The 18,698-nt window shown below is 40.4% G+C and overlaps 1 protein-coding gene across 1 annotated transcript; it reads left to right on the top strand.

The window, feature by feature from the left end:
- The first annotated feature begins 1,567 nt into the window (after positions 1-1,567).
- LOC119490241 (glutathione synthetase-like) lies at positions 1,568-17,032 on the top strand. Its single transcript, XM_037773507.1, has 13 exons — positions 1,568-1,980; positions 4,844-4,976; positions 7,980-8,125; positions 8,281-8,356; positions 9,219-9,358; positions 9,709-9,825; positions 10,883-10,963; positions 11,096-11,173; positions 12,438-12,507; positions 13,530-13,724; positions 14,657-14,738; positions 15,005-15,182; positions 16,616-17,032. Exons 2-13 carry the CDS (start codon positions 4,845-4,847, stop codon positions 16,737-16,739), a joined length of 1,419 nt encoding a protein of 472 aa, XP_037629435.1. The 5' UTR covers positions 1,568-1,980; position 4,844; the 3' UTR covers positions 16,740-17,032.
- The last annotated feature ends 1,666 nt before the right edge of the window (positions 17,033-18,698 follow it).

The raw sequence follows: 18,698 nt of genomic DNA, 5'->3' as shown, positions 1-18,698 counted from the left end.
TGCACAATTTCTGAATACGGGCTGTGTGTATTTCTCAGTATATTGAGTGTTTTGATAGTTTAACTGTATTCATAAAGCACTTAAACCTGCTTTATAATATAAAAGACATGAAAATCTCACTTTTTACAATATGGGACCTTTAATAATCCTGTGATTAGTCAGTATCTCATTTGGAATAATGGTGACATCCCTGTCACCCCTTAAATAATGGATATTATAATGAATGCTATCCCTGAGAGTGTGATGGAGCTATCTAAGGTCACACTGAACCAACCTCTTCTTCATTGTTCCTTGACTTTAAATTACACTATTCCACATGTTATGTCATCCGTTGTGTTAGGATCAGAAACAAATCTCTTTCTGAGGACTTGATGGTGAAACTCTTGTTTGGAGCTGTCCTTATGACAGATATTCATTGTGATATATTCCTCTTCATTTGTTCACGATGTCTGCGGCTCAGAACAAAACCACTGTTATGTTATGAATGTTATAATGTATTGGGATTGCATGGTAATACTCTGCATTACTTTCCTGCCACCTGTTGGGTGTGTGCAGGAACTACAGTGACTGCTGTCTGTTTATTGATCCCACACAGAGATATTATAGATGTGTTTATCAGAACCAACACCTCCTCCCAGGTAGCGGGGTGGGTCTGACCTCTGACCTCTGACCTCTGACTCCACAAAGTGCTGAGTCATTAAGCCCAGCCCAGGGTTGCATTCGAATAGTCCTTTTTGCTTAGGAAGGTTCCTAATGGAGTGAAATGACCCTCTCAGTATCTCAGTAGCAGCCATGATAAGAGCTGTTCGAATCCGCTAAATGCTGAGGAAAGAAGCTTCAATGCTTCCTTTATTATCTCCTTTAGCAGAGGATGCACTGGACCATCCTTTAACAAAGGAAAGGAGAGAATAACCTCCCACAATTCCTTGCGGCCGCAGTCTTTAAAGTGATGCACCATTCGGCCGTTCATAATAACAAACGATATGCTTATCTTGCATATTATTTTCATACGCTCACACACTAATTGGGATTAATGTTTAATATGAGTGGACAGTGACAACCATTTCGTTTCACTTTATTTTTAATTAATTATTCATTTGGAACATGCTACAAATACCTCAGTAAAAAACAAAACAAGAATAACTAATAAAATGAACAGTAAACAAATAATCAGCATAAATAAATATTACAAGTCCGAATAGAAGTTTGAAGAAGTCCTACACCTTCTCCATAACTCCAACAATTAACTCAATATTTATCATATATTCCTTTGTTTATTTCAGTTCCAGCCTTGGTAATGAAGTGATATTTGTCACCGGTTGTCCACGTCTGGTCAGATAATCTTTATTATATGTTGATAGAGTGTCCCAGCAGCAGGAGGACTTGTGGTATCTGTCTTTAACACACCGCGGGTGAAGCAGTCTGTCATTGAAAGACCTATTTAACAACGCACGGGGGGAGCAGCGCCTTTTGTAGTCCATCTTCAGAACATTGTAGTTTCACCACGGCATAATGACGTCACTAACATCCGCCACCGTCGCATCATAATGACGGAGTCTAGTTAAAGAGCAGTGGGATTCTCTGAACACCACGGTTGTCTTTTCCTAACTCCTTCTGAAGTCTCCTTCTCATCTTTCCTTGACCTCATGACGTTTTCCATCGAGTTCATGGAAAAGTGGTTAAGAAAAGACGTTAGGATGTCAGTTTTTGACTTTTCGAACGCAGCCCTGCTGGACCCGGAACTCAAATTCTCTCACGACTGGTGACGTTCTGAGCACTGATTGGCTGAACCGGTGAAGTGAGTGGCTCTGTCTAGCTAATAGTCTTTGGACATTTCTACATCCAGGCGGCTGTGTAGAGCTACATGGTGTAGAGCAGCTCAGAGGAGCAGTTAGTGAAATTGTAGATAATCTAATCTGTCCGGTTAACGAGCAGCAGTCAACCCGGAATCACCGACTGGAGGAAGCTGCCAGCCTGAAGGTACGTCACGTTAGTTAACGTTAACGGTAACGTGTTAAAGCTTCATGTTAAAGCTTCCTGGTTATAGCTTCATGTTAAAGCTTCATGTTAAAGTTTCATGATAAAGCTTCATGTTAAAGCTTCATGTTAAAGTTTCATGATAAAGCTTCATGTTATAGCTTCATGTTAAAGCTTCATGTTAAAGCTTCATGATAAAGCTTCATGATAAAGCTTCATGTTAAAGCTTCATGTTAAAGCTTCATGTTAAAGCTTCATGATAAAGCTTCATGATAAAGCTTCATGTTATAGCTTCATGTTAAAGCTTCATGTTAAAGTTTCATGATAAAGCTTCATGTTATAGCTTCATGTTAAAGCTTCATGATAAAGCTTCATGTTAAAGCTTCATGTTAAAGCTTCATGTTAAAGCTTCATGATAAAGCTTCATGATAAAGCTTCATGTTATAGCTTCATGTTATAGCTTCATGTTAAAGTTTCATGATAAAGCTTCATGTTAAAGCTTCATGTTAAAGCTTCATGTTAAAGTTTCATGATAAAGCTTCATGTTATAGCTTCATGTTAAAGCTTCATGTTACAGCTTCATGTTAAAGCTTCATGTTATAGCTTCATGTTAAAGTTTCATGATAAAGCTTCATGTTAAAGCTTCATGATAAAGCTTCATGTTAAAGCTTCATGATAAAGCTTCATGATAAAGCTTCATGATAAAGCTTCATGTTATAGCTTCATGTTAAAGCTTCATGATAAAGCTTCATGTTAAAGCTTCATGCTAAAGCTTCATGTTAAAGTTTCATGATAAAGCTTCATGTTATAGCTTCATGTTAAAGCTTCATGTTACAGCTTCATGTTAAAGCTTCATGTTAAAGTTTCATGATAAAGCTTCATGTTATAGCTTCATGTTAAAGCTTCATGTTACAGCTTCATGTTAAAGCTTCATGTTATAGCTTCATGTTATAGCTTCATGTTAAAGCTTCATGTTATAGCTTCATGTTACAGCTTCATGTTAAAGCTTCATGTTATAGCTTCATGTTAAAGCTTCATGTTACAGCTTCATGTTAAAGCTTCATGTTAAAGCTTCATGTTAAAGTTTCATGTTATAGCTTCATGTTATAGCTTCATGTTAAAGCTTCATGTTATAGCTTCATGTTATAGCTTCATGTTAAAGCTTCATGTTAAAGCTTCATGTTAAAGCTTCATGTTATAGCTTCATGTTAAAGCTTCATGTTATAGCTTCATGTTATAGCTTCATGTTATAGCTTCATGTTAAAGCTTCATGTTAAAGCTTCATGTTATAGCTTCATGTTAAAGCTTCATGTTAAAGCTTCATGTTAAAGCTTCATGTTAAAGCTTCATGTTATAGCTTCATGTTACAGCTTCATGTTACAGTTTCATGATATAGCTTCATGTTAAAGCTTCGTGTTATAGCTTCATGTTAAAGCTTCATGTTAAAGCTTCATGTTAAAGTTTCATGATATAGCTTCATGTTATAGCTTCATGTTATAGCTTCATGTTAAAGCTTCATGTTATAGCTTCATGTTAAAGCTTCATGTTAAAGCTTCATGTTATAGCTTCATGTTAAAGCTTCATGTTATAGCTTCATGTTAAAGCTTCATGTTATAGCTTCATGTTATAGCTTCATGTTAAAGCTTCATGTTAAAGTTTCATGATATAGCTTCATGTTAAAGCTTCATGTTATAGCTTCATGTTATAGCTTCATGTTAAAGCTTCATGTTATAGCTTCATGTTAAAGCTTCATGTTAAAGCTTCATGTTATAGCTTCATGTTAAAGCTTCATGTTATAGCTTCATGTTATAGCTTAATGTTATAGTTTCATGATATAGCTTCATGTTAAAGCTTCATGATATAGCTTCATGTTATAGTTTCATGATACAGCTTCATGTTAAAGCTTCATGTTATAGCTTCATGTTAAAGCTTCATGATATAGCTTCATGTTAAAGCTTCATGTTAAAGCTTCATGTTAAAGCTTCATGTTATAGCTTAATGTTAAAGCCTCATGTTAGTTTCATGATATAACTTCATGTTAAAGTTTCATGATATAGCTTCATGTTAAAGCTTCATGTTATAGCTTCATGTTAAAGCTTCATGTTATAGCTTCATGTTATAGCTTCATGTTAAAGCTTCATGTTATAGCTTCATGTTAAAGCTTCATGTTATAGTTTCATGATATAGCTTCATGTTAAAGCTTCATGTTGTAGCTTCATGTTATAGTTTCATGATATACAGTAGCTTCATGTTAAAGCTTCATGTTATAGCTTCATGTTAAAGCTTCATGTTATAGCTTCATGTTATAGCTTCATGTTAAAGCTTCATGTTATAGCTTCATGTTATAGCTTCATGTTATAGCTTCATGTTATAGCTTCATGTTAAAGCTTCATGTTATAGCTTCATGTTAAAGCTTCATGTTACAGCTTCATGTTATAGCTTCATGTTATAGTTTCATGATATAGCTTCATGTTATAGCTTCATGTTATAGCTTCATGATATAGCTTCATGTTATAGCTTCATGATATAGCTTCATGTTATAGCTTCATGTTATAGTTTCATGATATAGCTTCATGTTATAGCTTCATGTTATAGCTTCATGATATAGCTTCATGTTTAGCTTCATGTTATAGCTTCATGTTATAGCTTCATGCACTGTTTAATGCTGTTTTGTTAACTTTGTGTAATTCTGTCCAATTTAATTCTTATTTATCCATTTTTAATATTCTCATAATTAATTTATTGCTGTGTACAGCATGTTGGTGAACTCCTGTGATGAATATGTGCTGCAGGCTGCTACACAGTAGTAGTAGTAGTAATAGTAATAGTAATATATATTCTATATGTAATGTTTCTCATCACTCAGAATGGCTCAGGGGACAGCAGACACGTTGATGATGAACACCACTCTGATAAAAGACTTGGCAGATGTGGCAAAAGATGTAGCACTTCAGCAGGGTGTCCTGATGAGGGTCGAGGAGAGCTCCAACTCATCAGAGGTAGGAGGTGAAGACAGAGACAGCTTTAGTTTATCATTATTTCACTCACTCACTCACTCACTCACTCACTCACTCACTCACTCACTCACTCACTCCCTCACTCACTGTGTTAGTTACTGTGTAACTATGAAACATTAGTTTATCATTATTTCACTCTGGATTACTCATTGGAGACTGCTTTTTACAATGTTCAGGAATGTGAATGTGTTTAAGATGACCAGTAACATGAGCTGAGGGCATGGACATTACATGGACACTCCATGGACACTATATAGACACTACATGGACACTACATGGACACCACATGGACACTCCATGGACACTACATAGACAATACATAGACTCTACATGGACAACATCTATCTATCTATCTATCTATTAGGGCTGTCAGTCAATTAAAATATTTAGTTGCGATTAATCGCACATTTTTTATCTGTTCTAAATATACCTTAAAGGGAGATTTGTCAAGTATTTAATACTCTTATCAACACGGGAGTGGACAAATATGCTGCTTTATGCAAATGGATGTATATATTTATTATTGGAAATCAATTAACAACACAAAACAATGACAGATATTGTCCAGAAACCCTCACAGGTATTGCATTTAGCATAAAACAATATGCTCAAATCATAACATGGCAAACTGCAGCCCAACAGGCAACAACAGCTGTCAGTGTGTCAGTGTGCTGACTTGACTATGACTTGCCTCAAACTGCATGTGATTATCATAAATGGGCATGTCTGTAAAGGGGAGACTCGTGGGTACCCATAGAACCCATTCACATATCTGGAGGTCAGAGGTCAAGGGACCCCTTTGGAAATGGACATGACAGTTTTTTCCTCGCCAAAAGTTAGCCTAACTTCAGAGTGTTATTTAACCTCCTTCACTACAAGCTAGCGTGACATGGTTGGTACCGATGGATTCATCAGGTTTTCTAGTTTCAAGATATAGATATAGATATGTAAATATTTGTAAATTACAATCTTTATACTTTAATCCCTACAATGTATTGTGCATTATTTCATGGCTCCAGAATATCTTTATTTACAGTTTCCACAACAATGTGGGGTAGTTTTTGAGCTTGTTCTAGGGTGCATTTGCAAATACTTTGATTTAAGATATCATTTGTTAACACTTTATTAAATTAGACAATAGACCATTGTGGATGAGCTGATTTCTACCGGACTGTAATTCCGTAACCATGTCACTGTCACTGTGACTGGTAGCAATAATCGCCACATAACTAATAAACCCGTCCAATTTCTTTGCCGTATTTGCTGTCAGCTTAACGTAAAGGCTGCAGGAACACAAGGTTGAACACACAGAGAGAGAGATTAAGAATGTGTGTCACTCGCACATCGGGAGAAGAAAGAAACTTGTACAGCCACAATAGTTATTAACTTCTAGAGCAAATAAACTGGGAAAAAAAAGTTTGGAAATTGTGTTTGGTGGATTATTTCTCTGTTGTTACAATGCTAATTGGCATTGTATTTTACATGGTTGGAAAGCCTGTTTATTTACCTTCGCAATGATGTCCAACTTGTAAGGATCATGCATTTGTGGGATGAGCAGCACAGCTGATTATGTGGGTAGCGCTCAAGAAAAATTTGCCAAAATGCTCTGCCAATGGTAAACAGTGTATTCTCATGAGGCTACCAGGAAGCCTGCAATGACTGCCCTTCACCGTCAGGCCCGTTTGCGCTGGTGTCGACAACACAGACAATGGAACCTGAACATGTGGGGGAATGTTATGTTCAGTGATGAGTCCAGGTTCTGTCTGCCAAAGTTGGATGGCAGGGTCAAAGTATGGAGACGACGTGGAGAACGCTATGCTGATTGTTGCACCGATGGAGTAACAGCTTTTGGTGGGGGCAGTGTCATGGTGTGGGGGGGGCGGGGAGGGGGGCGGCATCTCCCTCACTGGCAAAACAAGGCTTGTCATCATTGAAGGCCATCTCAATGCAGTGAGATATCGGGATGAGATTCTGCAGCCAGTGGCGATCCCATATCTCCACAATCTGGGGCCTAACTTCATCCTCCAAGATGACAACGCTCGCCCCCACAGAGCCAGGGTTATCACAGACCACCTCCACAATGTGGGAGTAGAGAGAATGGAACGGCCTGCCAAGAGTCCACACCTCAACCCAATTCAACACTTGTGGGATCAGCTTGGGCGTGCTGTACGTGTTAGAGTAACCAACACAACCTCGTTGGCTGACCTGCAACGAATCCTGGTTGAGGAATGGAACGCCATCCCACAGCAACGTGTGACCAGGTTGGTGACCAGCATGAGGAGGAGGTGCCAGGCTGTTGTGGCTGCGTATGGATCTTCCAACCGCTACTGAGGCTAATGATGGTGTATTAAATGAATAAAGTGTCAAATAGCCAATATGTCTTGTTTGTTCCTTGTTACTGATAGAGAGTTCAATCATCCAATCCACCAAACAAGTCAAAACAAGAGTCAACACCAACAGGAGAATACACTGTTTACCATTGGCAGAGCATTTTGGCACATTTTTCTTGGGTGCTACCCACATAATCAGCTGTGCTGCTCATCCCACAAATGCATGATCCTTACAAGTTGGACATCATTGTGAAGGTAAATAAACAGGCTTTCCAATGATGTAAAATACAATGACCATTAGCATTGTAACAACAGAGAAATAATCCACCAAACACAAGTTTCCGAACTTTTTTTTCCCAGTTTACATATGAACATATATTTGTGTGATGTGGCAAAGTGAGCCACAGCCAGAAAGAGAGGACATGATTCCATACCGGTGGATGTTAAATTAGGCGTGTTCAATGTGAAGTCATGTTAGGAATTTTGTACAGCTTTAGGGCTTTAGGATTTAGCACAGATCTTTATTAAGCCTGGGCTTGCAGTTATAGGGATCTTTAGCCCCAGTGCTTGTTTTCATTCCTCACATGCCATGCGTGTCCAGTGATGAATGGTCTGTTGATGTCAGCATTCTTTTCTCCATTAACTTGTTTTTCAGCTGGTGACCTACGCCCCGTTCACACTCTTCCCCACACCTGTCCCTAAGGCTGTGTTCCTCCAGGCTCTGGCAGTGCAAACACACTACAACACACTGGTGGACAAGATCAGCCGGGACCCAGACTTTCTGGAAGAGGCTCTAGCTAGGTAGCGTATGAGCCAACAGTAACCATGGCATAGATAATACGTCTCCTACTGATCACAGTAGAGCTCCATTCTCTGGGTGAATCTGTGAAGACTAATGTCACATTGCGATGAAGCAGTTTTCAGGATTTTAACAGGGTCACATTCTTTGTTTTTAGCACCATTGAAGTGGATGATTTCACTGCCAGGTTGTTCAGGATCCACCAACAGATCCTGAAAGAAGGAAGGTCTCAGGTATGTCCTGTGTGGGATCTATTTGCAGAAACGGAATCTAATATTAATACGTCCGTTTTCTTTAGTGATAATAAGAATGGTTGTGTTCTCGTTAGCTTAGAATGAGTCCTTCATATCTACATGGGGAGCGGGTCCTCTTCACCATGTTGCTCCTCCATGTTGCCCCTCCATGTTGCTCCTCCATGTTGCCCCTCCATGTTGCCCCTCCATGTTGCCCCTCCATGTTGCTCCTCCATGTTGCCCCTCCATGTTGCTCCTCCATGTTGCCCCTCCATGTTGCCCCTCCATGTTGCTCCTCCATGTTGCTCCTCCATGTTGCTCCTCCATGTTGCCCCTCCATGTTGCTCCTCCATGTTTCTACAGTAGCCCCGAACGGACAGACCAAACTCCGGCTCTAGAGAGAGACTTCAGCGTTTTTATGTTACCTGAAGGCCACCGTAGTTCTCCCACACGCTTGGAAAGGGATCATTTGGTAGTTGTCTAAATCAGAATTTAGATCCGAACATGCTAACTTGGATTATTGGATATCATTTTATAGAGTTTTTTCCATCCAAATGAATCTTCCGGATTTAACTATCATTGCAAGTGAGAGTTGTTCGATGTGCCTTCTCTTCTTTTCTATTGTGGCGTGACCACACCCCCAAAGTTATAAATTGACTATCACTTACGACAAAGAAAGCCAGCGAATGCTTACAACTGAGAAGCTCGAAAGAGGGAAAGTTTGTTGAAAAGTAATAAGCGGTTAATCGATAATTAAAACAATATGATGGGCCGAGTGGCTCCAGATGTCAGTCTGTGTGCCTTGATCATCATCCTTTTAGTGGTCTCAGTGTCTGACTGGGATTCTCTGTCTTCTGTCCAGTCTGTTGCGTTGGGTCTCAATCGGTCCGACTACATGCTGGACCAGGGAGAGGACGGCTCCTCGTCTCTGAAGCAGATAGAAATCAACACCATTGCTGCCAGTTTCGGAGGTCTCTCCTCACACACGCCTGATGTACACCGGTAAGCCAGTCATATATCACCCATAGACAGCAGCGGTGGTGGGCGGGGCAAGGCCAGATCCAGAATCTCTCAATGAGGGAGGAAGAGTAGATGTGCTGTGTGTGAATATTAATCCCAGCAGAGTTTTTTTAACATCCTTTAAAACATGTGTGGAGGGGAACTTTAACCTTTTCATACTGGGGGTGGCTGCTTTAGGCAGCTACTTTTCCAGTGTTAAAGAAACATGCATCTCTTGAAATGGTTTGCTTAGGCAAACTAGAGTGAGTTGTTGCTTTAGTTAAGATGAAGAACTAAGCAGTAAGAAAGTAGTAGTTGTGATTAACAGAAGTATTCTTCATCCTGCTCGATAGACACATCCTTAAAGTGGCTGGGAAACTGGAGGAGAGCCAGCGGATCCTAGACAACAACCCTGCAGCTGGTCTGGCCAGGGCTGTTGCCAAAGCCTGGGAGCTCTATGGATCAGAGAGGTAGGAACGAGTACATCCGCTCTACTTCGGACGGACAGACAGAGGCCGAGCGAGCTATAGAGTGACTGAAGAGAGAGTTAGTGAGAACAAAGCAGCGAATCAGAGAAATAAAACATTATTTTCACATTGTTTTCCGGCGGTTACGTTCTAAAACACAAATAAACACACAACTAACTGCACACCTCTGCATAAGCCTGCAGGAAGGAACCGCGTTGCTGGATTTTGCATGAATGCAGGCTTCCTGTTTGCTGGCTGTGTTTCAGCGCTGATCTCAGTCTAACTACAGACACACACTGATCATAGCTGCACTCACAGTACAGAGAGGAGCAGGATCACTTGGAACACATGAACACAACACAACCCGTTCTCATCCGTCAAATACGGACGCTTTGTACATGGAGACTATGCCTCGGTATCAGACGCCGAGGGGTATTGACCACCTGAACGAGCTGCTGTTATTGGCTGCTGGGGGTTACACCCCCACGTGGGATCCACAGGCAGTTTGCTGACGCCCAGCAGCGTCCTGAGTAAAGCAGAAGAAGAGAGAGAATCCAGGCAGAGGGCTGCACAGTCTCTGTAGATACAAACACCACCACACACTGCTAGTGATGACAGAGGGATTCTTTTAGTATCAGCCTATACATTGTTTTTCAGATAATTCTTGCATATTATACCTTTAAGTACCAGCAGCATCATACCAATACCATAAACAGATAGTGGGTCGAGTGGGTCCAGTAGAATAAGATCTATTCCCCTTACTGCTGCACTGATATGCTTGGCATTATGTAGGTACTATATACAGCAGGTACCATACAGTGTGTCACTGATGATCACAGATAATACCAGACGGATTTCTGAGTCCATTAAGAAAGCCATGTATGAAGAAATTCAGCATGATTTACTATTGGTAGAAGTAGTAGTAGTAGTAGTAGTAGTAGTTGATCAGAACATTTGCCAGTGAGATCTGTGGACTATTCAGAGTAACCAAATGTTCAGGATAATGTTAGGTAGGTAGCACTGAGAGTGTTTTACAGGAGCAACTGTTCCATCATTACAGAGCAGTCATCATGTTCTTGGTGGAAGAGAGCCAAAGAAACATCTTTGATCAGCGATACATTGAGAGCGAACTGTGGAAGAGGTATGTGTGAATACCCAGGGGCTCTTTTTGAAGCCTCCTTTTGCATTTTTAATCAAGTGAAAAGTGAATCTGTCATCCACATTCAGGCAGTTGGCCTATGTTTGAGTGCACACTATTGTCTATGTGTTTCAGAAACATTCCCACAATAAGAAAGCGGTTTGAAGATGTTAATAAAACTGGGTCCCTGGATCAGGACAAGAGGCTGTTTGTGTAAGTCTGTTTCCATCAGTTCAATCTAAATCAATAAATGGTATACAATGTATTATGTAAGGGATAATGTACAGTGAGCCGGCCACTGTTCTGAAATAAAACCCAGACAGGGCGACACAAAGCGGAGGGGGTGCAGCATCACCTTGAAGGGGTTTATTTCACAATAATCACCCGCTAGCTCTACATTATCCCGCTCATTACACGGCTACTTACTGAAGAAATCAATAATTTGACACAAAAACGGTCCTCCAGAGTCTGACATCAGAACTGCACCCATAGCAACGGTCTGTTATACATAGCAACGGTTTGTTATACATAGCAACGGTCTGTTATACATAACAACGGTCTGTTATACATAGCAAACATAGCAACGGTCTGCTATACATAGCAACGATCTGCTATACATAGCAATAGTCTGTTATACATAGCAACAGTCTGTTATACATAGCAACGTTCTGTTATACATAGCAAACATAGCAACGGTCTGCTATACATAGCAACGGTCTGTTATACATAGCAAACATAGCAACGGTCTGCTATACATAGCAACGGTCTGCTATACATATCAACAGTCTGTTATACATAGCAACAGTCTGTTATACATAGCAACGGTCATAGCAACGCTCTGTTATACAGTACATAGCAAACACAGCAACGGTCTGCTATACATATCAACGGTCTATTATACATAGCAAACATAGCAACGGTCTGCTATATATAGCAACGGTCTGCTATACATAGCAACAGTCTGTTATACATAGCAACAGTCTGTTATACATAGCAACGGTCATAGCAACGCTGTGTTATACATAGCAAACACAGCAACGGTCTGCTATACATAGCAACGGTCTGCTATATATAGCAACGGTCTGCTATACATAGCAACAGTCTGTTATACATAGCAACAGTCTGTTATACATAACAACGGTCATAGCAACGCTCTGCTATACATAGCAAACACAGCAACGATCTGATATACATAACAACGGTCTGTTATACATAGCAACGCTCTGCTATACATAGCAACGGTCTGCTATACATAACAACGGCCTGTTATACATAGCAACGGTATGCTATACATAGCAACGGTCTGCTATAAAGAAATAACAGACTGTAGAACGCCGTTATTAACCAATCAGAATCGAGTATTCAACACAGCTGTGTAATAATCATACATTAAAGCTATATGTTATACATAGGTATAATATACGATATCATTATGATCAGTTGTACTTCCTGTGTATTTATATTACTCTCTTTTCAGTGATGGCCAAGAGGTTGCAGTGGTGTACTTCAGGAATGGCTACATGCCTCAGAACTACATTTCTGAACAGGTCTTCACTTCAAATCTTTCTTCCTCTTTCTAGTAGTTTTAGTTACTGACTATGTGAAGTGCAGTCAAGATGGAATAGTATGTTTCATGCAGACATTACCACCTTTAAGAGTTTAGTTGGGAGTGGCCATTGAGGAGTAAAAACCAAAGAGACGGACACAACTTTGTTTTTCTTCTTTGCTGCCACACATTGATTATTCTGACAATGTATATCCAATGTGGCACAACAATCAATTCTCTCATTAGGCCATACGGGATTTAAAGAATAACGGCATTATTAATTCCCTGTTTATGTGGGGACATCCCGAGTTAAAACAGCTGACATCAAGTTAAAGCAGGGAGTAAATCCCCACAGAATGAAAGGTATAGTTAGTGTGATTTTGTTCCGACTCTGATTGCCCAGTTAACTACTGCTGAACACACCTTAAAATCATGTTTTTTTTCATTGTTCCTTGTGTTTTTAGCAGCTTTCAAAATCCATGTTGTGAATGCTCCCTGATAGTGTGACTGTGGCACAGGGTCACATGTTCCCAGCCCCCTAGTTAAAGAAACACAAAACTGCACACCGTGCCCTCTGTATAGTCAGGAAATGTTGACATCAAATACACCGAGTGGGCATTCAGTCTGAAAACAGCCCCGTCCAAGTCAAGTCAATTTTATTTATGTAGCCCAATATCACTAATCTCAAAATTGCCTCCAGGGGGCTTTATAATAAATCTGTACAGAATACAACACCTCTGTCCTCACCCCTGAGCCTGAAGGCTTTCTGTATCACATGCCCAAACACAGCGGCACATTTGATTCCAAAAAGAATGTTGTTGATAGTCACTAAATTCATTTTTGTAACGCAGAAACTAAATGCATAGCATTGTATCATACGGCATCCTATTGGCAATGCATTGTAATGTATCGGGGCAGGTCTGAATCCGGTTGTATTTAGTAATCGGCTCGTTAAAATGTACCGGCTGCGTTAGAATTCTTGCCAGAAGGAGAGAAAAACATTTGTGTCTTCTTGAATTGTAGGCTTGGGATGCTCGTCTCCTGATGGAGCGCTCTCTGGCTGTGAAATGTCCAGATATCAGCACTCACCTGGCCGGAACCAAGAAGGTCCAGCAGGTGCTCTCCAGACCTGGAGTTCTGGAGAGGTTCTTCCCAGACCAGCCCCAAGTAGTGGAGCAGATCAGAGCAACATTCGCTGGCCTCTACACTCTAGACATGGTGAGAAAATAACACATGACTACATCACAATAAGTATTAAACCTGCAGTAGGCAGAAAAATCCCATAATAACCTTTCAGCATATTGTAATTCAAGTGTTCTGATGGAAAACTAGACTTCTGCTCCTCCTCATGGCTCTGTTTTCAGGCTTTAGAAAATCTAGCCTGTGACGGGAGACTTTGACCAATCACAGGTCATTTCAGAGAGAGAGAGAGAGAGAGAGAGTGAGAGTGTTCCTATTGGCTGTGCTCCGGCTGGTGGGCGGTGCTTGGTATTTCCTCAACTGATCTCAGCATGGCTGCTGGGTCACAAACGTTCTTATTTTACAGCTAAACAGTACAAAACTAGATGATTCTGAGAACATGTGGGGAGAGAAATAGGCATTAACGTAACAGAATATTGATTCATATTTGATCAGCGTTGCCTAGTTTGGCCGTTTGATCGGAGTTCATGAGTGATTGACAGCTGCTCAGAGACGGCAAGGCTCCATCTCGGCTCTGATTGGTTGTTTTCCTCCGGTCTGTGAAATCTTGAAGATGTCTGTAGGAGCACCGAAGGACACAGCGGCACATGATTATTTTCAGATTACCTGTCTCATGTACTACGGTCAGGATATAGTGACCGTTTTATAAAAATAACTTTTTTTAAATCACATTTGCTCCGTTTCTACCCACCGCAGCTTTAACGTGAAGTTAAAAAAAGGTTGTAAAAGTTGAAAGTGTGCGCTGCTGGTACTTCAACTTCCTCCTGTTCAGGGAGCGGGGAAGTACTTTTGGAAATTCATCAGCTATAATTACTCCATTCTTTCACAAGACTGTCCCAACTGATGGCGTCTGGGCGCCACTTTGTGATGATCCCGTTTAACCTAAAACATTTCCCGGCCTGTTTTCTGTTCCTCATTTATTTCTTTGTTGTTGTTGTTGTTGTGTTCAGGGACCAGAGGGGGACAAAACGGTAGCTATGGCTTTGGCAGCACCAGACCGGTTTGTCCTGAAGCCTCAGCGAGAAGGAGGAGGTACGATGCCGGAAACACCTTAGGAGATGAATTTAACCCCATGTAGCAAATCCTAAAACCACCGACACATTGGTCACCGTCTCTTAAACCAGGAGAGTTTGAAATGTCAATAACTCCATGGTAGTGCATGCCACAGTAATGAAAACGGCATGAACAGATTTGTTTGAAAGGTACACGTTAGAGGAAGTGTTGTTGAATGCTGGCCAATAACATGACACGGCTGTATCTGCTGTATCTGCAGTATATGAACAGTTTCATGTTTCCAGGTAACAACATCTATGGATCAGAGATCTGCCGGGTCCTGCAGGGAAAAGAGAGGATGGCCTATATTCTGATGGATAAAATCCGTCCCACCCCCACACAGAACTACCTGCTGAGACGAGACGGCCCTCTCACCATCAGTAACTGTCTCAGTGAACTGGGAGTGTTTGGAGCATATGTCAGGTGTGTAATCACTATTTCGTTGTCATTGGAAGATGGGATCTTTTAAATAAAAGGTTTCAGAACGAGTTCATTCAGTATCAATATCTCAGAACTGCACTGCTAGCAGATAGAGCTGTATGATTCACCGTTCACTAAAGGATACACGTAGAACAAGACGTTAACCTTGATTTTATATTATTGTTGTTGATCTCGGTGATTCTTCATCCTCTCTACAGCGTCCTCAGCCCAGTGTAAGAAGTGAGAGACAAAATCACAAACATCCCAAAATTCAGCCAAGTCTAATGTGATGTGTTTGGCTGTCTGGCCCACAACTTTACTGTTTTGATTCACTCTCACCGCTCTCATCAGCGCCATTTCCAGCAGCAGCAGCAATAATATTAATAATATTGAATTTAATTTATATAGCACACTTTAAATATACAGTGAAATCTCAAGGTGCTTCACAACAAGGGCAAAACAATCACAATACAACATTAAGACCTGAGAAACCTACGATTAAAAGAGTCAAAATAGGATGAATAAAATTATAGACAAATTACTTCCTGACAATCATAGTAATTATAAAACCCTAGGGGAAAGCTAAAAGGAACAGGTGAGTTTTAAGATGAGATTTAAAAACAGCTAGTGAGTCTGAGGCCCTGATTGTTCCTGGGAGCTGGTTCCACAGACGTGGCCCCAGCAACGATCCCCCCACGATCCCCCATGGTTGTCAGCTTTGTCAGGCAGCTGTTTGCAGCAAACAAGCTCTATAAACCCACCGTCCACTAGCTGCTCATCAGCAGACAAGCTCTATAAACCCACCGTCCACTAGCTGCTCATCAGCAAACAAGCTCTATAAATCCACCGTCCACTAGCTGCTCATCAGCAGACAAGCTCTATAAACCCACCGTCCACTAGCTGCTCATCAGCAGACAAGCTCTATAAACCCACCGTCCACTAGCTGCTCATCAGCAGACAAGCTCTATAAACCCACCGTCCACTAGCTGCTCATCAGCAGACAAGCTCTATAAACCCACCGTCCACTAGCTGCTCAGACTCAGTTAGAGATTAGCTGTTGAACTTGGTGGAGCATTTAGCAGCTACAGAGACAGATAAAAAAAAAACTGAGCTAACAGAGAGAAAATATTGGACTTATATTCACCAGGTGACTCCAGATGAATGATACTGTTGCTCTGTAACTTCTAGATGTGTACATAAACAACTGTTTACTAATAGATTCACCATATCAACCCATAAACTGATGATATGTCAATGTTGTTTTCACAACTCATTTTTGCTGTCCCCAAGTGGCCAAAAAAAAACAGTTATTGCAGGTTTAACTAATGAGTTCAACTTAAGTTTACAATTAAGACATAATATTATCAGTCAGGAGAGTGAACACTTTTAATCCTGTTGAGTTAACGTGAAATATTTATTTCTTTGTCTCCTTACAGACAAGGAGAAGACATGGTGATGAACGAGTGTGTGGGTCATCTGCTGAGGACTAAGAGTTCAGAGCACTCAGACGGAGGCGTAGCAGCAGGAGTGGCAGTGCTGGACAATCCCCTCCTCGTCTGACAATTTACTCTCTCAACAACACAAATACACAAATGGACAACGATAAAATGAGGGATGCACTCTTGAGTCACACTGTTACTGTGACTGCTAGTGCATGTAGATGATGCTGAGCAAATGTATGTCCCACAGGCAACCTACTGAAGACAGACCAGACAGAAAAACTATCAGTGTTGACTCAAGAAGAAGCCTCCGTTCCTCCATGATTCCTCCTGACCTCTCTTCTAGAGAATAGAAGTCTAATTTTGAAATCAACACTTTCTACTTTCATTTCAAAATAAAAGCCTTCAAGCGTTTTTTGTGTGGACAGAACTCTTTCATTTGTTAACACAAGGCTTTTATTCTGAAATATGGGCCGGACATTGTTTTAGAACATGCAGTGACTTGGAGAGCTCCATGAATGAATATAGCACGGAGTTTTAATTGTGGATTATTACTATTATTTACAAATTACCACACGTTTCTTAACCTTTTTCTGTCTAAAATAAATATAAATTATATTTATAATGAAATGAAATGGCCATTAAAAGGCAAACTATGTAGAAAGAAAGGGTTCCTGGTGTGTCCGGGCTCGTAGGCAATGCTTCAGCAAGTTTAAACACTTAAACCCAGTAAGTGATTGAAATGCATACATTTAACATAACAACATGCTCAGTTCAATTATAAGTAAATGATGGAGCCTTACACTTACCAGTTCATTAGATGCAAACTGTGAAGCCATTATCTCTAATTTGTCAATTTGGTAAATCTTTTAATATTTGATAAAAAAGCCTCATTTGTCACTCTTTTGGGGACATAATCGCTTTTCTTTACTGGAACATTTTTATATGCTTGAAGAGAGAGATAACTGGTTGCTCTGTGTACTTCACAATCTTAGAACAAGTAGCAATACGGAAGGAAATATTAAAAAGCCTTTATTACAGTGGCTAAATCTTCAAAAAAGCCACTGTAGGTCTTCGTCGGGGCATCTAACAGATTTTTGATGTACTGTTTTTTTAGAGTTTGCAGCCCAACATTAGAGACATGGTAAACTGGGGCTGAACCACCATCTTGTGTACTCTTATATTAGCTATGGATCCCATCGTGCCTGTCAGGTGTTTAAAATTGAAGAATGTTAGGAACATCTCACAACAACATATTGAAGTATAATTCAACACCACTGCAGCATTCAAGCAGTCCTCCGACTGAAGAAGATCGCTGTTTTAGAACCTGGCAACACAGTGTACTGTAATGTCACGTTTCTGACTATATGGGATGGGAAGGTTGGATCTTATCATGTGTTTTTTAAACTACATGGTTTATGGTTGCTTCACTTTGATTGTAGACTGACAAAAAATCAATGATGGCAAAAAGTAGAAAGGTAAAGCCAGACAGGAATGACTGGTATAATCTGGTGTCCATAAAAGTGTCCTTAGACAGCTGTTTTCTGCTGTTCACCATCACTTTGATATTCTTATCACTTGATCTATGCTGAGTGCTGCTTGGTTTTATGATTGAACATTTATTTTATACATACAGATACGGTGACATGTTGCCGTGATTTCTTCTTTCTTGTTTTCAGTAACTTTCTTACAGCTTCAGTAGGCAACATTTTTTTTGGCATCATTCCATAATAAATAAATAAATAAATAAAAATCCCATAATAACCTTTCAGCATATTTTAATTAAAGTGTTCAGAGAGAAAACTAGACGTCTGGGGCCTGTTTCACTAAACCTAGTTAACAGATTAATCTGGGTTTTCCTGGCTCAGTTTAGTCTTGACTCGGTTTCATGAAAACAGTGGCACATCAGTTACCATGGAGATGTATTGTGTGCAGCTAGCCTGCTCCAAACCAGCTAACAGCCCAGGCTAAAAGCCCAGGCTAACAGACCAGCTAACAGACCAGCTAACAGACCAGGCTAACACACCAGCTAACAGACCAGGCTAACACACCAGCTAACAGACCAGGCTAACACACCAGC

Source organism: Sebastes umbrosus, chromosome 6 (genome assembly GCF_015220745.1).
Source record: "Sebastes umbrosus isolate fSebUmb1 chromosome 6, fSebUmb1.pri, whole genome shotgun sequence".
Taxonomy (NCBI): domain Eukaryota; kingdom Metazoa; phylum Chordata; class Actinopteri; order Perciformes; family Sebastidae; genus Sebastes; species Sebastes umbrosus.
This window is presented reverse-complemented; position numbering and strand designations above follow the sequence as displayed.

What these genes read in the sequence shown, in the direction of transcription:
- LOC119490241 (XM_037773507.1), top strand. Translation starts at nt 4,845, where the DNA reads ATGGCTCAGGGGACAGCAGACACGTTGATGATGAACACCACTCTGATA. An exon ending in AGAGCTCCAACTCATCAGAG is followed by an intron (nt 4,977 to 7,979) that starts GTAGGAGGTGAA and finishes CTTGTTTTTCAG; the next exon opens with CTGGTGACCTACGCCCCGTT. An exon ending in CACACGCCTGATGTACACCG is followed by an intron (nt 9,359 to 9,708) that starts GTAAGCCAGTCA and finishes CCTGCTCGATAG; the next exon opens with ACACATCCTTAAAGTGGCTG.